The sequence below is a fragment of the Nomascus leucogenys genome, chromosome 22a (genome assembly GCF_006542625.1).
Source record: "Nomascus leucogenys isolate Asia chromosome 22a, Asia_NLE_v1, whole genome shotgun sequence".
Taxonomy (NCBI): domain Eukaryota; kingdom Metazoa; phylum Chordata; class Mammalia; order Primates; family Hylobatidae; genus Nomascus; species Nomascus leucogenys.
The window spans coordinates 51,998,592-52,020,078 of NC_044402.1; the positions used below are offsets into that span (position 1 = coordinate 51,998,592).

General features: G+C 45.9%; 2 protein-coding genes across 2 annotated transcripts in view; both read left to right on the forward strand.

Annotated features, from left to right (window-relative positions):
- MUC22 (mucin 22) overlaps positions 1-21,487 on the forward strand; it is a 64,640-nt gene that overhangs the window by 18,716 nt on the left and 24,437 nt on the right. The gene's annotated exons all lie outside the window — the stretch shown is intronic.
- On the forward strand, positions 553-6,877 carry MUC21 (mucin 21, cell surface associated). Its single transcript, XM_030803237.1, is given in 7 exon segments — positions 553-613; positions 2,862-3,182; positions 3,185-3,547; positions 3,707-3,938; positions 3,940-4,022; positions 4,025-4,656; positions 4,975-6,877. Coding segments are annotated over 7 exon segments (1,887 nt in total). The 3' UTR covers positions 5,170-6,877.

Consider the following 21,487-nt stretch of genomic DNA (forward strand, 5'->3'; position numbering starts at 1 on the left):
CAAGAAAACAAATTCTTGAGCTGGAACAGGTTTCTAACCCAGTCCCTGCTTCAAAGGGTGGGTCCCTTCCACTCTGACAACCATGATCTCCTTAACCCATTCTACTTCCTGCTGCAACCCAGCCCAGCACCCTGCCTAGTGTGATCATGTCATTCTCCTTTCTCACCTTCCTCTTGACCCCCGCTCTATTCCTTCCCAGGCTTGGTATCGTTCTGTCACCTGCCTGTAGTTGACAGACTATCAGGTCAACTGCCCCACCCCTCCCCAGACCATGTGAAGCTATAAAAGCCCCTGCAGCTCTTTCACAACAGAGAAAGAGGCAACTACACTACCTGGAAGAAGCCTAAGGAACCCAGGCATCCAGCTGCCCACGCCTGAGTCCAAGATTCTTCCCAGGAACACAAACGTAGGAGACCCACGCTCCCGAAAGCACCAGCCTTTATCTCTTCACCTTCACCTTCACCCTTTCTCAAGAATCCTCTGTTCTTTGCCCTCTAAAGTCTTGGCACATCTAGGACCCAGGCATCTAGCTTTCCAGCCACAAAGAGACAGATGAAGATGATGAAAGGAAGTGTTCTCCTTACGTTTTGTCTACTACTGCATTTAGAAGCCGGTGAGTGATTTTATTTAAAATCAGGTGGTCCGAGAACCTTTGAGGAGTTGGGAGAGATGTGACCACTACTGGGGCTAGCTCTGCTTCTCTTCCATAAAGTGATGACCATCATTTTACTCTAATCACTTCAGCCTAACAATGTATGTCATGCAGGAAGCAGTCAGACACAGTGGTTAAAGTTGGGCTCTGGTCTCACATTGCCTACATCTGAACTATGGCTCCATCTATTAACTGTGTACTTTAGGTCAATTGCTTCTCTGTGCCTCAATTTCTGCATCTGTAAAATGATAACAACCTGTGTGATATGGTTGGGGTTTTAAATATTAAGAACAAGAAGAGTTGGCTGCTTTTAAAATGTCACTCTTCTGGCGGGGCGCAGTGCTCATGCCTTTAATCCCAGCACTTTGGGAGGGTGAGGCAGGCAGGTCATTGAGGTCAGAAGTTCAAGACCAGCCTAGCCAACATGGCAAAACCCTGTCTCTACTAAAAATACAAAAATTAGCTGAGTGTGTTGGATAGTCCCTGTAGTCCCAGCTACTCAGGAGGCTGAGGCAGGAAAATCGCCTGAACCCAGGAGGCGGAGGGTGCAGTGAGCCGAGATGGTGCCACTGCACTCCAGCCTGGGCGACAGAGTGAGACTCTGTCTCAAAAAAATAAAATAATAAAATAAGGCCAGGCCCAGTGGCTCACGCCTCTAATCCCAGCACTTTGGGAGGCCAAGGCAGGTGGATGTCTTGAGGCCAGGAGTTTGAGACCAGCCTGGCCAACATGGTGAAACCCCGTCTCTACTAAAAGTACAAAAATTAGCCTGGCGAGGTGGCTTATGCCTGTAATCCTAGCTACTCAGGAGGCTGAGGCAGGAGAATCGCTTGAACGTGGGAGGCGGATGTTGCAGTGAGCTGAGATTGCTCCACTACACTCCAGCCTGGGCAGCAGAGTGAGACTCCGTCTCAAAAACAAATAAATAAATAAACAATAAAATAAAATAAAATAAAATAAAATAAAATAAAATAAAATATCACTCTTCTATATTCTACAAACTCAATTTCTCTCCTACCCCTACACCTAATTCCACGTCAGCCTCCCACGTACAGGCTGGGGAGGTTGAATGTCTTCATCCTTCAGGGAAATAAAGGGCAAAAATTTGACATAACCTTAACTCCAGCTAAGCCTCCAAGAAGTTAAAAGCCTTCCCTCTACCTTTAGACGTTGGTTTATAGCCCTTAATCCTGAGAGCTCTTATGTATTTGAGCTACATATAACTCGTTCTTCTCTAGCCTTGGCCATAGTGATCAAGGGCCCCCGGAACTTGAATGCATATAGTCACCTGGCTTCTTGCTGTACGTGCAGACTCCAGGGCCCATCTCAAACTCTAATTCATTTAGTCTGGAATGATTTGCTTAAGAATATTTTCAACACGCTCCCTTAAGTAATTCTGATATAAGTGTGTTCTGAATATTATTCTGAGAAATATTTTCCAAGAAGGAAGCAATATTACTTAAGAAAAAAATTGATCAATATATACTAGTTTCACCTAGTCCTATAATTCTTTTATAATACTTTATATCTGTATTGTATCTTGTATAGCGGAATGTGGAATAAGGTTACCTACCAGTGAAACTAGATGATGTAACTCTGGTGTTGAGAGTGGGTGACTGACTTAGCTTAGTCTCCACAAGTGTGGATTCAGTAGCCTGGGTTCAGTTTCCTGTTCCACCACTCACTAGCTGTGTAAACTTGGGCCAGTGTCAATTTTTTTTTTTTTTTTTTTTTTTTTTTTTTTTTTTTTTTTTGAGACGGAGTTTTGCTCTTATCTCCCAGGCTGGAGTGCAATGGCTCAATCTCGGCTCACCACAACCTCTGCCTCCCTGGTTCAAGTGATTCTCCTGTCTCAGCCTCCCAAGTAGCTGGGATTACAGGCATTTGCCACTACAGCCGGCTAATTTTGTATTTTTAGTAGAGACAGAGTTTCTGCATGTTGGTCAGGCTGGTCTCGAACCCCCAACCTCAGGTGATCCACCCACCTCAGCCTCCCAAAGTGCTGGAATTACAGGCGTGAACCACCGCGCCCGGCCCAGTATCAACATTTTTAAGCCTCAATTTATTCATCTCAGCTGGTGATAATAGCATCTATGTTATAGCGCTGTAGTGAGCATTAAGTAAAATTATTTATGTAATGAATTTAGCCAAGCAATAAGCAGAAAGTATATATACACAATATATATTTGTCATTATATGATTTCTTTAGCAACAAATTCCAGTGGGACTAGCACCTCTGCCAACACGGGATCCAGTGTGATCTCCAGTGGGGCCAGCACAGCCACCAACTCTGAGTCCAGCACAACCTCCAGTGGGGCCAGCACAGCCACCAACTCAGAGTCCAGCACGACCTCCAGTGGGGCCAGCACAGCCACCAACTCTGAGTCCAGCACGACCTCCAGTGGGGCCAGCACAGCCACCAACTCGGAGTCCCGCATGACCTCTAGTGGGGCCAGCACAGCCACCAACTCGGAGTCCAGCACACCCTCCAGTGGGACCAGCACAGCCACCAACTCTGAGTCCAGCAGACCTCCAGTGGGGCCAGCACAGCCACCAACTCTGAGTCCAGCACACCCTCCAGTGGGACCAGCACAGCCACCAACTCTGAGTCCAGCATGACCTCCAGTGGGACCAGCACAGCCACCAACTCTGAGTCCAGCACACCGTCCAGTGGGGCCAGCACAGCCACCAACTCTGAGTCCAGCATGACCTCCAGTGGGGCCAGCACAACCACCAACTCTGAGTCCAGCACAACCTCCAGTGGGGCCAGCACAGCCACCAACTCTGAGTCCAGCACACCCTCCAGTGGGACCAGCACAGCCACCAACTCTGAGTCCAGCATGACCTCCAGTGGGGCCAGCACAGCCACCAACTCTGAGTCCAGCACACCCTCCAGTGGGCCAGCACAGCCACCAACTCTGAGTCCAGCAACCTCCAGTGGGACCAGCACAGCCACCAACTCTGAGTCCAGCACACCTCCAGTGGGGCCAGCACAGCCACCAACTCTGAGTCCAGCATGACCTCCAGTGGGGCCAGCACACCACCAACTCTGAGTCCAGCACACCTCCAGTGGGGCCAGCACAGCCACCAACTCTGAGTCCAGCACACCCTCCAGTGGGACCAGCACAGCCACCAACTCTGAGTCCAGCATGACCTCCAGTGGGGCCAGCACAGCCACCAACTCTGAGTCCAGCACACCCTCCAGTGGGGCCAGCACAGCCACCAACTCTGAGTCCAGCACACCCTCCAGTGGGACCAGCACAGCCACCAACTCTGAGTCCAGCACACTCCAGTGGGGCCAGCACAGCCACCAACTCTGAGTCCAGCACACCCTCCAGTGGGGCCAGCACAGCCACCAACTCTGAGTCCAGCACACCTCCAGTGGGACCAGCACAGCCACCAACTCTGAGTCCAGCATGACCTCCAGTGGGGCCAGCACAGCCACCAACTCTGAGTCCAGCACGACCTCCAGTGGGGCCAGCACAGCCACCAACTCTGAGTCCAGCATGACCTCCAGTGGGGCCAGCACAGCCACCAACTCTGAGTCCAGCACGACCTCCAGTGGGGCCAGCACAGCCACCAACTCTGAGTCCAGCACGACCTCCAGTGGGGCCAGCACAGCCACCAACTCTGAGTCCAGCACGACCTCCAGTGGGGCCAGCACAGCCACCAACTCTGAGTCCAGCACAGCGTCCAGTGGGGCCAGCACAGCCACCAACTCTGAGTCCAGCACAGTGTCCAGTGGGGCCAGCACAGCCACCAACTCTGAGTCCAGCACAACCTCCAGTGGGGCCAGCACAGCCACCAACTCTGGGTCCAGTGTGACCCCTGCAGGCTCTGGAACACCAGCTCTGACTGGAATGCACACAACTTCCCATAGTGCATCTACTGCAGTGAGTGAGGCGAAGCCTGGTGGGTCCCTGGTGCCATGGGAAATCTTCCTCATCACCCTGGTCTCGGTTGTGGCGGCCGTGGGGCTCTTTGCTGGGCTCTTCTTCTGTGTGGTGAGTGCCTAATATGCAAGAAAATGCCTGGAGGAAAGAGCAGCAGAAACACAAGGAAATGGGTGTGAATAGAAAGGGTCTCAAGTCAGGGGTGGGTAGGGAGGAAGGGAGATCAGGAGAGAGTAACACAGAGACATGGCAGGTCAATGCAGAGGAAGCTGGTGACCTGTGGGAAAAGGGGGCCACAGAAAGGACTGGAGAAAGGAGAACTAGGTAAGCAGTATGGTTGGAAGTGGGAGAAGATTCCAGGAGGCGTCCGTGGTAAAGGCGTGGGAGACAGGGATGCAATTCTGAAACTATTGACTCTTCTTTTTCTAGAGAAACAGCCTGTCCCTGAGAAACGCCTTTAACACAGCTGTCTACCACCCTCATGGCCTCAACCATGGCCTTGGCCCAGGCCCTGGAGGGAATCATGGAGCCCCCCACAGGCCCAGGTGGAGTCCTAACTGGTTCTGGAGGGGTCCAGTATCCTCGATAGCCATGGAGATGAGCGGGAGGAACAACGGGCCCTGAGTGGCCCCGAAGCGAGTGCCGCATTCTTCAGGAAGGAAGAGACCTGGGGACCCAAGACCTGGTTTCCTTTCATTCATCCCAGGAGACCCCTCCCAGCTTTGTTTGAGATCCCGAAAATCTTGAGGAAGACATTCCTCACCTCTTTTGCCTTTAGCAGACACTGGAAAGAGAATACTGTATTGCTCATTTAGCTAAGAAATAAATACATCTCATCTGACACACACGACAAAGAGAAGCTGTGCGTGCCCGGGGGTGGGTGTCTAGCTCTGAGATGAACTTCTCAGTTATGGGAGAAAAGCTCCATGCTGGACTCTATCTGGCATTCAAAATCTCCACAGTAAAATCCAGAGTCCTCATTCTTATCTGTGCATCTGCATTTTCTAATCCTTTTTGCCCTGGGCAAGTTACCCGTATCTCTGAGACACCCCGGTTGGCTAGAGAATTGACTTGGGAGAGATAAGGAGGGAGGGCGGGTGCCAGCATGCTATGGGTTCGTGCGTGAGGCCTGTGGTACACAGCAATTAGGTTGTGATACGTGAAGAGCCGAGAGCAGGATGAGGTGGAGGCGTTACAACTACCTGCTCTGTGTGTGTGTGTTGGCTGGGAGGAGGGGGTGCGCATATTCATTTGAAGTCGAGGTTCCCAGGGCATTTCCACCTGCTCCAGGCCTGACTTCCCATCAGGGTGGAGGAGCTGGTGACACTCATCTCCCTCAGAGTGCTCCCTGGTTTCCCAAGGGAAAGACTTTCTGGCCTGCTAAGGTCGAATCTTCCAAGAGGCTCTTGGCAAAGACCGGAGACTCTCATAAATCCCCGCCCAGAAGAGCTGCACGTATCCCTTTCATGAGTCCAGGGAAGAGGGTCCTCCAGGTCTTGGCAGACAGAGGGGAGCTGCTTTGGAGGCTAAGTTGCTCTGAGCCCACAAGGGAATGGAGGGCTCCTACTTGGGACAGAGCCCTCAGCAGAGAATTAGCAGTCTGTTGGTGGGTTCACCCCAACTCACAGCAGTAGAAATTGCTCCATCTTCCACCACTTATTGGGTTTCTCTAGCGTCAGCAAACCAAAGAGTTGGATCTTACCAATGCGGCTATAGGAAAATAGCCTGTTGCATGGTGAGAGTGATACCATCTTGAACTGAAACCACCATGATGGCCATTTTTTTTTTTAGATGGAGTCTTGCAGTGGTGCAATCATAGCTCATTGCAGCCTTCAATTCCTGGGCTCAGGCAATCCTCCTGCCTCAGCCTCCTGAGTAGCTGGGACTACAGTTTCGTGTGCCACCATGCCTGGCTAATTTTTAAAATTTTTTATAGGGACAGGGCCTCACTTTGTTGCATAAGCTGGTCTTGAACTCCTGGCCTCAAGTGATCCTCCTGCCTTGGCCTCCCAAAGTGCTGAGATTACAAGTGTGAGCCACTGCACCTGGCCAGATGTCCAGTGTTTGACCCCTGCAATACCAAGGTGTTCTGCATCAAGGCTTTAAAACAATGCCTGTAGCATAATCAACCTCTCACAAAGATGCTTATCTAACCTCCCCATCAGTCATGGATTTCGGCAAGAAAGTCTGTGATGTGACCAGTTGCACGTTTTCCCCTAAAAGTTTACTCTAGAAAGGATATTTTTTGGAGAGGGAGTGCAGGAATCCACCATCTTGTGGCCACCTCAGACATCACTTCTGTTTGGAAGTCTCCATTAAATATTTCTCTGTGAGAAACTGGATTTGTCAGTCTCTTTCTTTGATCTCTTTTCCCCTCAACCTTTAGGGGTAGATTTGTGTAGACCTGCTCATGGTAGAACATTTGGTGATCTCCCAGCCAGGAGCTGGGAGAACAAGGAATGGGGAAGGAGAATGAAGCATCTGTAAGGAAACTCCAGGGCGGCAGCCACGTCTGTGTAGGGTTGGATGGCACAACTGTTCGATACCTGTGCACCTCTGTGTGAGTTCAGGGATGCCTTGAAAACGCCAGGTGGCCTAGAGCAGTTATTAACTGAAAGCCGCATAGTGCACTGGGGTACAGAAGGGCGGCCAATAGCCGCTGCAGTGGGTTGGCTGCTTCTTTTGGCAATGAAGGTCCGGCTAGCAGCAGAAGCCAAAATTAAATGTCTAGAGAAGGAATTGCAACTAGAAAAGGACGTGTACCTCTCCGTGTCTCTCCTCGCATCCTACTTAGCAAACAAAATCGAAGACCAAGAGACAAAAATTGAAATGTTAGCATGTAGATTTGTTCACCTAGGGAGAAAGACATGGAAATGACCAAAAATCAGAGCTCTCGTAAGAAAGCCCAACTGGGATGTGAAAACTTGGAATCCCTGGGATTGTTATGAAGAGGAAGACTGATGACACAGAAGTCACAGGTGTGGAGGGGGATGGGGATCATTGGCAAGCTCACTGCCTCATGCAAAGGAAAGCGAAACCTAACACAGCACCAAAACGGGGGTCAGCTGACACATGAGACTCTCTCAGTCAGGGAATCTACCGCTGCAGAACTCTTAGAGATTGCAAAGGCCTTTAAACAACTACCTAGGGAATCCCTGGCTGCTTGGATGGTCTGATTGTGGGACACAGGGGCTGATGATATTTCCTTAACAGGAGAAGCAGAAAAAATGAGTAACATCACCACCCATGCAGCCCTGCAGAAGCATCTCTGTTAAGGCAAGGCAGACGCAAGGGAGTCATAGCTTATGGACTGGCTCATTCTAGCTATGAGGGAGGCTTGACCTAATGAGGGAAATTTACCAGGAAGGATGACCTCCTGGCAGTCAACAGAAGAGGCCCAGGGGCTTCTCCAAGAATTAGGAATGAGTCAAGTTATCTATGTTTGGATTCTCACAGGACTTAAAACAGTTTTTTCCTGCAGGGATGAAAAATAAATTGCTGCAGGGTGCACCAGGAGAATGGCACAGCCCTTGGCTGACATTATTGAGTCCTATAAATGGGACAAGATGTATATGATGTGGGAAGGCTGGGCACAGGGGCTCACACCTGTAATTCCAGCAATTTGAGAGGCTGAGGCAGGCGGATCACTTGAGGTTGGGAGTTCGAGATCAGCCTGGACAACATGGTGAAACCCCATTTCTACTAAAAATACAAAAATTAGCTGGGTGGTGTGCCTGTATCCCCAGCTACTTGGGAGACTGAAGTAGGAGAATCGCTTGAACTCAGGAGGTGGAAGTTGCAGTCAGCTGAGATTGTGTCACTGCACTCCAGCCTGGGCAAGAGTGAGATTCCACCTCAAAAAAAAAAAAAAAGGGCTGGGCACGGTGGCTCATGCCTGTAATCCCAGCACTTTGGGAGGCCAAGGTGGGTGGATCACCTGAGGTCAGGAGTTCAAGACCAGCCTGGTCAACATGGTGAAACTCCGTCTGTACTAAAAATACAAAATTAGCCAGGTGTGGTGGCAGGCGCCTGTAATCCCAGTTACTCGGGAGGCTGAGGCAGGAGAATCACTTGAACGTGGGAGGCGGAGGTTGCAGTGAACCGAGATCGCGCCATTGCACTCCAGCCTGGGCAACAACAGTGAAACTTCGTCTTAAAAAAAAAAAAAAAGATGTATATGACATAGGAGAAGCCATCACAGATTTGGGAGCAACTGAGAAAGCTAGGGACAGGGTGTGCTTTGTAACCCGGCGAGGGCTGACAAAGGGGAAAGATAATGCTCCACAGGAAGAAGGGGGAAAATAAGGGAAAGCAACCAATTAGAGTCAAGAACAGGCAAATGTGGCATGACTTTTTGGGAGCAGAAAAATTCTGAGAAAAAATATGTAAAAAATGTTAAAATATGGAAAATATGAAAAATGCTGTGTTAGTAGCCTTATGGAGGGAAGTACAGACTGAAGAGCTGTTTTGTCCCTTCATTTCCGCCCCTCTAACAGAAGAGGAAGATGACTCAACCCCTCATTCTAATACTCCAGCCTATCAGAGGGGGATTCCATGCTGGGCCCAAGATTAGGAGTGGGGCCAAGGTCAACCCCATGTTGCCGGTGACCAGAGGCCCCATATTGAGCTCACCATTTACTGTTCCTCTCAAAAAAATAAGGAGAAGACTATTTCCTTAGTAGATACTAGGGCAGAATATACTTTAATTCATGGAAATCCATAAATACACCCTGGTCAATGGTCTGCCATCAATGGTTATGGGGACAAACGATCTGGATGAGAAGGACTTTAATACATCTAGGTATTGGGGAAGCTCCCCCGCCCCATATATGGTGTTTATTTTTCTTATTCCACAAAACATTTTAGGCATGGGTATTCTGTTAGGAAAGACTTCGCAAACTTCAGTGGAAAAATTCAGATCGAAGGTGCATGTAGTGAAGACTGTTCTTGAGAGAGGAAGAAAATGGGAGCCCGTACAACTTCCTGCCCCTACATGGGGTTGTCAACATTAAACAATTCATATTGTCCAGGGGGCATGCTGAAATAAGCGCAATTATTATCCTCCCAATAAGTGCAACTAGTATCCGCCCAGCACAAAGCCCATGAAAGAGTCTTGTCTTTGTTCACATTCCCGTCTTTTCTTCTAGTTTTGTTATCTTGTTGACATTATGTCAGCCGCTGAAGCTTTTACTGTGCTGCAGTCATGGCTTTTCTGTTTTTAACTTTCATTTTAAGTTCGGGGGTTCATATGCAGGTTTGTTACATAGGTAAATGTGTGTCATGGGTTTGTTTTTTTGTACAGGTTATTTCATCACCCAGCTATTAAGCCTAGTACCCATTAGTTATTTTTCCTGATCCTCTCCCTCCTCCCACCCTCCACCCTCTGATAGGCCCCAGTGTGTGTTGTTCCCCTCTATGTGTCCATGTGTTCTCATCATTTAGCTTCCACTTATAAGCGAGAACACGCAGTATTTGGTTTTCTGTTCCTGCATTAGTTTGCTAAGAATAATGGCTTCCAGCTCCATCCATGTCCCTGCAAAGGACATGATCTTGTTCTTTTTGTATGACTGCATAGTAGTCCATGATGTATATATACCACATTTTCTTTATCCAATCTATCACTGTTGGGCATTTAGGTTGATTCCATGTCTTTGCTATTGTGGATACCACTGCAATGAACATATGCGTGCATTTTTTTTTTTTTTGAGATGGAGTTTTGCTCTTATTGGCCAGGCTAGAGTGCAATGGTGTGATCTCGGCTGACTGCAATGTCTGCCTCCCGGGTTCAAGCGATTCTCCTGCCTCAGCCTCCCGAGTACCTGGGATTACAGGCATGCAGCACCACACCTGGCTAATCTTATATTTTTAGTAGAGACAGGGGTTTCTCCATGTTGGTCAGCCTGGTCTTGAACTCCCAACCTCAGGTGATCCACTTGCCTCAGCCTCCCAAAGTGCTGGGATTACAGGCATGAGCCACTGCGCCCGGCCACGTGCATGTGTTTTTATAACAGAATGATTTATATTCCTTTGGGTATATACCCAGTAATGGGATTGCTGGGTCAGATGGTATCTGTCTTTAAGTCTTTGAAGAATCACCACAGTGTCTTCCACAATGGCTGAACTAATTTACACTCCCACCAACAGTGTATAAGCATTCTTTTTTCTCCACAACCTCTCCAGCATCTTTTATTTTTTGACTTTTTAACAATAGCCGTTCTAACTGGTGTGAGATGACATCTCATTGTAGGGTTTTTTTTGTTTTTTTGAGATGGAGTTTCGCTCTTACAGCCCAGGCTGGAGTGCAATGGCACGATATCATTGTGGTTTTGATTTGCGTTTCTCTAATAATCAATGATGTTTAGCTTTTTAAAATATGTTTGTTGGCCACATATATGTCTTCTTTTGAGACGTGTCTGTTCATGTCATTTGTCCACTTTTTGATGGAATTGTTTGCTTTTTTAAAATAAATTTGTTTAAGTTCCTTATAGATGCTGAATATGAGACCTTTGTCAGATGCATAGTTTGCAAAAATTCTCTCCCATTCTGTAGGTTGTCTGTTTACTCTGTTGATAGTTTCTTTTGCTGTGCAGAAGCTCTTTAGTTTAGTTAAATCCCATTTGTCAATTTTTCCTTTTGTTGCAATTGCTTTTGGAATCTTCGCCATGAAATTTTTGCCCACGCCTATGTCTGAATGGTATTACCTAGGTTGTCTCCAGGGTTTTATAGTTTTGGGTTTTACATTTAAGTCTTTAATCCATCGTGAGTTAACTTTTGTGTAAGGTGTAAAGAAGGGGTCCAGTTTCAATTGTTTGCATATGGCTAGCCTGTTATCCCAGCACCGTTTATTGAATAGGGAATTCTATTAAACAGGATTGTTGAAGATCAGATGGTCGTGGGTGCGTGGTCTTATTTCTGTGTTTTCTATTCTGTTCCACTGGTCTATGTGTCTGTTCTTGTACCAGTACCATGCTGTTTTGGTTTACGGAAATGTCTTATGGTATTGGGTGCTCATCTATGGAATGGAGATGGGCCATCAATCCTCAGAAGATGCAAGGCCCAGGGCCCACAGTGTGTTTTTTGTTGTTGTTGTTGTTGTTGTTGGTTTTTTTTTTTTTTTTTTTTTGAGACGGAGTCTCGCTCTGTCACCCAGGCTGGAGTGCAATGGTGCTATCTTGTCTCACTGCCATGTCCGCCTCCCGGGTCCAAGCAATTCTCCTGCCTCAGCCTCCCGAACAACTGGGACTACAGGTGCCCACCACCATGCCTGGCTAACTTTTGTATTTTTAGTAGAGATGGGGTTTCACCATATTGGCCAGGCTGGTCTCGAACTCCTGACCTTGTGATCTGCCCACCTTGGCCTGCCAAAGTGCTGGGATTACAGGCGTCAGCCCCTGCACCTGGCCCACAGTGAAGTTTTTAGGGGTTACATGGTTGGGTAACACTCCTTTGATACTGGGTGCAATAACTGACAAAGCCCAACAATGTCAACTCCAGAAACAGTCAAAGAAATCCAAACATTTATGGGTCTTCTGGGTTATTGGAGAGTATTCATCCCACACTTAGCCCAGTTTTTGAGATCCCTATACAGACTTATCAGAGAAAGGGCATATTGGGCCTTGGACACACCACAGCAGGCAGCTTTGAACAGGCTGAAGTGCTGGTACAGCAGGCACCGGCCTTAGGCACCCCTTTGGAGGGTACAGCTAGGACTTTGGATGTTACTGCTGCTCCTGAGGATATGAGTGGGGCCTTATGGCAACCGCAGTGTAGGAAATCAGTCCCTTTAAGAAAGGAGCTGAAACCAGATACTCTCCTATTGAACAAGAAGTGCTAGTAGTAGAGAATGCTTTACAGCAGGTGGAACTGCTAACAAAGACCCTTCCCATGACTGTGAGAATAGGTCTACCAATCAAGGGATGGTTAGAAGGGTTTTTAAACAACCCACCTCCGCTGTAGCCCCAACACTGACCTTGAATAAATGGCATGATTATTTGCAACAAGGAAGAATGCTAGCAATGAGTCCCTTAAGCCCAGAATTACATACTGCATTAGGCTCTGTTACGATGTGAACAACCAAAGGATACCACCTGACCCTCTCCAACTCCAGCACCTGACACACTAAGCATTCAGATGATGCTTGGTGTACAGAGGACTCCAGCAGGGGAGACTGCTGTTCTTGGACTGCTGTTGCTACACAGCCACAAACTGATACAATCTGGTTTGATACAGGTAGGCATCAGAGGAGCCAGGGGGATGAGTTGCAAGCAGCTTGGTTAATAGTCACATATGAGCCTGGCCCCTGGTTCTTTGCACTGATAGCTGAGCTATATTCAAAGGCCTAATTATGTGGCTGGCTCAACAGGAGCAAGAAAAGTGGATGATTATGCACAAACCTATATGGGGCATGAACATGTGGCAAGACGTATGGAAAAAGCTGCAGAGCCTTGTGGCTGACTTAACTGTATTTCAGGTGACTGCACATAAAAACCACTCAGTTCCACAAAATATAGAAGCTAAAACCCTAAAAAAAATTAGAAGCATCATGCCAGCTTAGGTCGCTGAACTATCGACCTGGGTACATAACAAAAGTGGTCACAGAAGTGCAAGACTAGGCTGGGAGATAGTCAAGGGAGCAGGATTGCTCTTAAAATATAGTGACCAGGCTGGGTACGGTGGCTCACGCCTGTAATCCCAGCACTTTGGGAGGCCAAGGCGGGCAAATCAGCTGAGGTCGGGAGTTTGAGATCAGCTTGACCAACATGGAGAAACCACGTCTCTACTAAAAATACAAAATTACCTGGGCGTGGTGGCGCATGCCTGTAATCCCAGCTACTTGGGAGACTGAGGCAGGAGAATCGCTTGAACCCAGGAGGTGAAGGTTGTAGTGAGCCAAGATCACGCCACTGCACTCCAGCCTGGGCAACAAGAGCAAAACTCTGTCTCAGAAAAAAAAAAAAAAACATATATATATATATATATATATATATATGTAGAGTATATATACATAGTATATATATATTTATATAGTATATATACATAGTATATATACATAGTATATATATTTATACAGTATATATACATAGTATATATATTTATACAGTATATATACATAGTATATATATATTTATGTAGTGTATATATATACACACACTATATATATATATATATATATATATATATATATATATATATAGTGACCTAGTTCAGGTACAAAGTACAGTGGCTCACACATGGGGAGGTGATGGTGGGACGATTGCTTGGGGCCAGGAGTTTGAGGCCAGCCTGGGCAACATAGCAAGATCCCATCTCTACAACAACAACAAAAAATATATAGTGCCCTCCCAACAGCTCTTACAAATCATTTACCATGTTCACTATTGTAGATTATATCAAGCAGGACATATTCAGATATTCAGAAGGCTGTCCACCATGTAACAGATTGGCAAGTGGATGATTTAGACACTGTCCCTGTAAGCCAAGGAAATAAATACATGTTAGCCTGCATGGACACCACTACTGGACTGCTGCAAGATTCTCCCTATGAGCAAGCTAATCAAGCCAGTACTATTAAAGGCTTAGAGGCTCTCAGTACTATGTATGGATATCCCTGGCACATTGACAGTGACTGAGGGACCCATTTTGCTGGATATGACATGCAGGACTGGGCCAGGAAACATCATACAGTATGGCACTTTTATCTCCCATAGAACCTCCAAGCAGCAGGGTTAATTGAAAGAAATACCAGTGTGTTGAAAGCACAAATTCAAACTCTAATTTGGGAAACCTACCTTGCATAGGCAGATGAATGTGTTATCTCCAGCCTTTATTTCTTTATATTCAGCCAAAGCGGGGACGCCTGCCCCATGTGACCGGCTAGGACAAGGGTCCCCCAAGCCTACCACTGTTCCCATAGGGGTAATTGAGACGACTGCTTTGCTTGCTCCCAGACCTCATTGACAACCAGTGTATTTTGCACATGAAGATGCCAGCAGATATACTACCGAGGAAGAAACACACCGGGCTTGGAACGACAAATACCCCCAGGCTGGATAGGCTATTTCCTGCTAGAGAGTGACAACACCCTAAATAAAGAACAAAACAACCTGATACCCAAAAACAGGCTGGGTTTATTTGGTTAATTCCATCTTTTGGCCATGTTTGTCAACTTGCTCCTCAGTCTTGGGAACAAATGAATGATTCTAAAGATACTTGGCCAAATTGCACAAGGGATATGTGATGGATAGCAAGAGACTGATGTTTATATACTATGCTATAATATAATAAAATACTCATTGGACATGTTACAGAATGGACACTGTGTCCAGGAATCTATTGGTTGGCCCCAAATGGAACTTCCTGGATATGTGGCACCAGTTTATGACCTTGGTTAGCCCCTCCGTGTTTAGGAAGATGTTCTTTGGATTATACACGGGCACAGGCTGAATAGTTCACACACTACAAAGCCTATCAATCTCCCTCATTTGAAATCCCACTGGTCCTGATCTGTTTTTTTATTGGTATGATTGTTTGGCCTCCATTTGTCTTCCTCATCCAGTTATTGAAGATATTATCTGGCATATAGAAACTCTACAAAGCCTGTAATCCCTGCACTTTGGGAGGCCAAGGCAGGTGGATCAGTTGAGGTCGGGAGTTCGAGACCAGCCTGGCCAACATGGTGTAACCCCATCTCCACAAAAAATACAAAATTAGCTGGGCGTGGTGGCGCATGCCTGTAATCCCAGTTACTTGGGAGGCTGAGGCAGGAGAATTGCTTGAACCTGGGAGGTGGAGGTTACAGTGAGCCAAGACTGTGCTACTGCACTCCTGCCTGGGTGATAGAGTGAGACTCTGACTCAAAAAAATAAAAAAAAGAAACTCTACAAAAAAAAAAAAAAAAACTTTAAATGATATGGGAATCTCTCTTTTAATCATGGAAGTCACTGTCATGAGAAAGTCTGTCCTCTCAAATTACCAGGCTTTAGATATACTCACGCTGCACAATGGGACACTTGTGCAATTGGAAAAACTGCTGTGTTTATATTCCTGATGAATCAGATAATATCGCTAAATTAATGACTGATATAAAAGCCCACATAACCAAGCTCTCAGATCGAAACCCTACTTTGAATAATTGGCTTCACGGCTGGTTTGGGTTCTGGGGCACCTAGTGGCAGAAGCTGCTTCTTGGTTTAGGTGCCGTACTCACACATTCCTTACTGTCTTGTTTTAGCCTTTACTGCTGCTGTGGCATCTGCCTCCAGTGGAGCCAACGCACTGCTGCTAAAGCTATGCACTACCAAGCGTCCTCCCTTTAGGCCCAGGGACTATCATGGAAGAGATAAGCATGTGAAATTGTCAGGGCCAGTTTTGAGAGGTGGAGTGTAGGAATACAGCCTGTTGCATGGCAACAGGGACGCCATTTTGAAGCAAAGCTGCCATGATGACCAGTGGTCTCCTTTTGCATAGCAAAGTGCATTGCAGCAAAGTCTTCAAACAATGCCTGCTGCATAAATAACCCTTCACAAACATGCTTATTTAACCTCCCCAGTGGTAATGGGTTTCGGCAAGAAAGTCTGAGATGTGACCAGCTGCATATATTTTACCCTAAAAGCTTGCTATAGAAAGGATATTTTCTGGAGGGTGGGCACGAGTGTCCATCGTCTCGCAGCTGCCCAAGGCGTAGCTTCTGTTCCTTAGTCCTTGTTAAATATTTCTTTCTGAGAAACCGGATTTGTCAGCCTCTTATTTCAGCCTTTGTTCCATGAAAGGGTCATACATGTAAAGTGGCTCCCAAACGCTGAAGGAGCCGAGAAACCAAAAACAAGGCAGATAGATCCAGTTTGTCAGTAAATGGTGATTTGCTGGGGAATTTACAGACAGAAGCGTAGTCTTGTGTGGCAGCAAGTCAGGTAGACCTCCACACCTGTTACCGCCAGACCCAGGGCTTACCCCAGAAAGGGTGTATACTCTCTGTAGAGACAATTAAAAGCAACCTTTCAGAACAGGCAAGGATGCTATGTGCGTCGTAGCCTATGATTTATGCCATAATATCAAGGTTGCTTTGATCTAAAGGCAGGGGCTGGATGTGGTGGCTAATGCCTGTAATCCCAGAGCTTTGGGAGGGAGAGGAGGGAGGATTGCCTGGGGGCAGGAGCTTGAGATCAATCTGGGAAACAAAACAACACCTCATCTCTACAAAAAAAGAAAACCAAAATTAGTTGGGAGTGGTAGCATGTGCCTGCGGTCCCATCTACTTGGGAGGCTGAGGCAGGAGGATCATTACAGCCCAGGAGTTAGAGGCTGCAATGAACTGAGATTGCACCACTGAACTCCAGCCTAGGTGACAGAGCAAGACACTGTCTCTAAAAACAAAACAACAAACAACAAAAAACGAAGACAGGATTTACAGTAAGTACATGTCCTTACCAAGAACAGTAAATAAAGTAGGAATGAGGAGGCCCATGTGACTCATGGGACCTGGGTTAATCAGAAGTCAACATGGCAGATTAGCATCCAAGACGGAGTCACTTTGTCTCCACAGACTCTCAGCTCCCTCAGTCTTTGGGGGGAGGTTTGCAAACACCTGCTCACTGAGGAACAGAGAGGCCATGCTGAGTCATATGCAGGAAATCATCATCATCTGCTTACTTAAAGGGATCCAGAAACCAGAAGGGGAAGACAAGTTGAACACCCTGAAAAGGTGCCTCCCACTGATGGGAACTGTGGAAAGGCTTATGTGAAAAACATGAAAAGAAATAAGATCAGGCAACGATGTCCAACTAGATCATTTTTTTTAAAAAAAGAGTAAAACATGTATTTTCAAATTTTAATAGACAAATTGAAAGAGGCTGGCCATTGTAGAGAATTATGCTAGTAATCTGGAAGAGCAAGCAGGAAAAATAACTCAAACAGACACAATTATACAGTAATGAAAATCACCCTGCAAATATGATACATTTGGAGGATAGATCCAGGAAGACTAACATGCAAGTAATACGGCTCAAAACAGAGAAAAAGAGAAGAAATGGAAGAGAAGAATTAGAAGGGAAAAAAGAAGAGCTGGAATAGAGAAAAAAGATTTGAGTCTGTCAATGAAAAGCTTCACCAAGTGCAACTCTGTAAATATACTAAAAACCATTGGTTTATTTATTTATTTATTTCAGACAGAGTCTTGCTCTGTCGCCCAGGCTGGAGTGCAGTGGTGTGGTCTCAGCTCACTGCAACCTCCGCCTCCCAGGTTCAAGTGATTCTCCTGCTTCAGCCTCCCAAGTAGCTGGGATTACAGGTGCGTGCCACCACACCCAGCTAATTTGTTTTGTTTTGTTTTGTTTTGTCTTTGTATTTTTAGTAGAGATGGGGTTTCACCACTGTTGGCCAGGCTGGTCTCGAACTCCTGACCTCAGGTGATCCACCCACCTTGGACTCCCAAAGTGCTGGGATTACAGGCGTGAGCCACTGCACCTGGACTAAAACCATTGGTTTATATACTTTATTTTATTGTTATAATTTTTTTTAACTTGAGATGGAATCTCACTCTGTCACCGAGGCTGGAGTGCAGTGGTGCAGTCTCGGCTCACTGCAACCTCTGCTTCCTAGGTTTAAGAGATTCTCCTCCCTCAGCCTCCCAAGAGCTGGGATTATAGGCGAGTGCCACCATGCCTCGCTAATTTTTGTATTTTTAGTAGAGATGGGGTTTCACCACTGTTGGCCAGGCTGGTCTTGAACTCCTAACCTCAGGTGATCCACCCGCCTCGGCCTCCCAAAGTGCTGGGATTAGAGGCGTGAGCCACCTTGCCCAGCCAGGTTTATATAATTTAAACAGGTGAATTATATGGTATGTAAATTATAGCTCAATAAAGTTCTTAAGTTATTACCAGGCACATTATGTAATAAAAATTTTTATTTACTGGCCGGGTGTGATGGCTCACACCTGTGATCTCAGCATTTTGGGAGGCTGAGGCAGGCAGATCACTTGAGGCCAGGAGTTCGAGACCAGCCTGGCCAACATGGCAAAACCCTGTCTCTACTAAAAATACAAAAATTAGCCACACGTGGTGGTGCATGCCTGTAGTCCCAGCTACTTGGAAGGCTGAGGCATGAGAATCACTTGAACCTGGGAGGTGGACGTTGCAGTGAGCTGAGATCGTGTCACTGCACTCCAGCCTGGGCGACAGAGTGAGACTCTGTCTCAAATTAAAAAAAATTATTTCCAAAAATAAACAACAAATGACTCCAATGAATGGGCATTTTGAGCTAGAGGAAGGAGAAAAGGGGGGAATCCGTGGTGAGCAATTTAGCTTGTGATTGATTCACATAGCTATGCTGTGAGTGTCTCATTACTCCCAGCAACTGGGGCATGTGGGTAGAGTTTGGAAACATCATTACCCAGCTTTCGTCATGGAATACACCTACTCCAAGCACGTATGACCCAAGCAAAAGTCCAGGAAGTGGACAGGGTTAAAGGGCTGCCCGTGCCTTTGCACTGTGGATTTAGCACAGTGATCTTCACATCGCATCTGTGCCCCCACATCTTGGACGTACATGAAGACTTCCTGAAGAGTATTATGCAGGTGTGGGTTGTTTGATGCGAACCATTTTCCAGATCTTCAACTTCCGTATGCGCTTGTTGCCTAGAACTGATCTGTCTGAGAGCACCTTTGTGGTCAGGGCCACACTTTTCTGACTCCTCTTTGACGAACATCCAACATTTCCTCTGTGGCTCCCATATTATTATTACCACATTTCCGCAGGGTGTAGAACATTTCAGGGTGTCAAATAAAGCCTTTACTTAACAAATAATCCCTTTAGTAAAGGGATACCTCAAAAACCACCTCTAATTTAGGGATCATATACCCAGAGTAGGACTTCCTGTTTTCTCCTGCCTCATATAAATTCCTGTGAAGGGCTACGTGGAGTGTAAGGAACTGGTATTTTGGCATGTGTTAAGATGTTATTTACGCAGATACACTGTAGAATGAAGTAACAGGAGTAATACAAACTTCTTTTTTTCTTTTCTTTCTTTCTTTCTTTTTTTTTTTTTTTTTTTTAAAATCTCTTCTCTTCTATCCACTCTTTAAAAAGGCATCCCTCTTGAGGCAGTATCTCATGAGATTGGAGCAAGAGCAGAATCAGCAGAAAGAATAAAGGAAGCAGTGGCTTATTTAACCAAGGAGAAAAATCCCATGGCAGCCAACCCACCTTATCTGTCTGTCTGCCTATTTTAGAATATTCAAGATTTGTCAACGACTTGCTGGGACAAAGCAATGTGCTATGAAGCACACTTCCCTGAATTGTACACCATTTTCTGTAAGGGGAAAGAGCTTCCTGTTCACTAGTTTCTTGGTTTAGGTAACAATTGTGTATTTTGCATGATTTCAAGGAGAAAGATGTTGCAAGTTCCAAGTGATTAATGTTACACCTTAAGATAAAAGACACATACAGAGGCCATACGGCATGTCAGCTAAGAGCACAGATTGTGGAGCTCGAATTTCTGGTTTCAAATCCAATTTCATCGTGCCTTTGCACAAATTCCTTAACTCTTCTGGGTCTCAGTTTCCGTATTTGTAAACATGAGAGTGAAAATAGTACCCACTTCATGGGGTTATTGTGAAGCCTTAGAATAGTCCTGCATTTCGTAAGCGCTCTGTAAGTTGTGTTATTTTTAAAATGTTAGGTAAGTTGGCCAGACGAGGTGGCTCATGCCTGTAATTCCAGCACTTTGGGAAGCGGAGGTGGGTGGATCACTTGAGGTCAGGCTTTTGAGACCAGCCTGACCAACATGGTGCAACCCCATCTCTACTAAAAATACAAAAGCTAGCTGGTGTGGTGGCAGGCGCCTGTAGTCCCAGCTACATGGGAAGCTGAGGCAAGAGAATAGCTTGAACCTGGGAAGTGGAGGTTGCCGTAAGCCAAGATTGCATCACTGCACTCCAGCCTGGTCGACAGAGCGAGACTCCGTCTCAAAAAAATGAAAAATAAAAAATGTTAGGTAAGTTAATGATTCATATTTTCTTGAAAATATGGAAAAACATATCATAAGAGAAGCATTTTTGCTTAATTCACCAAAAAGTTACTGGGGGCTATAAATTCAACACAGAGTCTTACAAGGCACAGGAAATTTTTTAGAAGTTTATAAACATATCTTTTGGTGCAGAGGAGTATGATAGGGTGATCGATAAAAGCTTTTCAAGCAAAAAAATATTACAGACCATATGACATCCCGGAAAAGACAAAACTATAAAGACAGTCAAGAGTCAATGGTTGCCAGGGGTTACGAGGGTGGGATGATGAATAGGTGGAGCATAGAGGATTCTTAGGGTGTGAAACTACCGTATATGATAATACAATGGTGGATGCATGTCATTGTACATTTGTCAAAACCCATAGAATATACAAGAGTAAACCCTGATGTCAATGAGGCGGGGAGGTTGTGCTTGCGTAGAGGCAGGGAGTTTATGGGACCTCTGTACTTTCCACTTAATTTTGCTGTGAACCCAAAACTGCTCTAAGAGATAAGGTTTATTAATTAGATATACTGTTATATATATATAGCAGTAGAATATTTTATGTTACTGGTATTTAATATGATATATGGAGAGAGACCAGTAGAATAATATGGGGAAAGTAAAATGGAACTATAAGATCATAGAGCAGGAGGAACCATTTAAAAACCTAGACTATTGAGGAAGAGCTTGCTTATATGTTATTCAAAAGGTTAATGGAAGCTAGGCACAGTGGCTCACGTCTGTAATCCCAGCACTTTGGGAGGCTGAAGTGGGAGGATTGCTTGAGTCCAAGAGTTCAAGACCAGCCTGAGCAATATAGTGAGACACCCCATCTCTTAAAGTAAAATAAAATTTAAAAAAATGGATAATGATGAATATTGAGATGCTGTTAGTGTTTACAGTCCACTGGAAACACTTTAAAGAGTAGTAAAAACTTT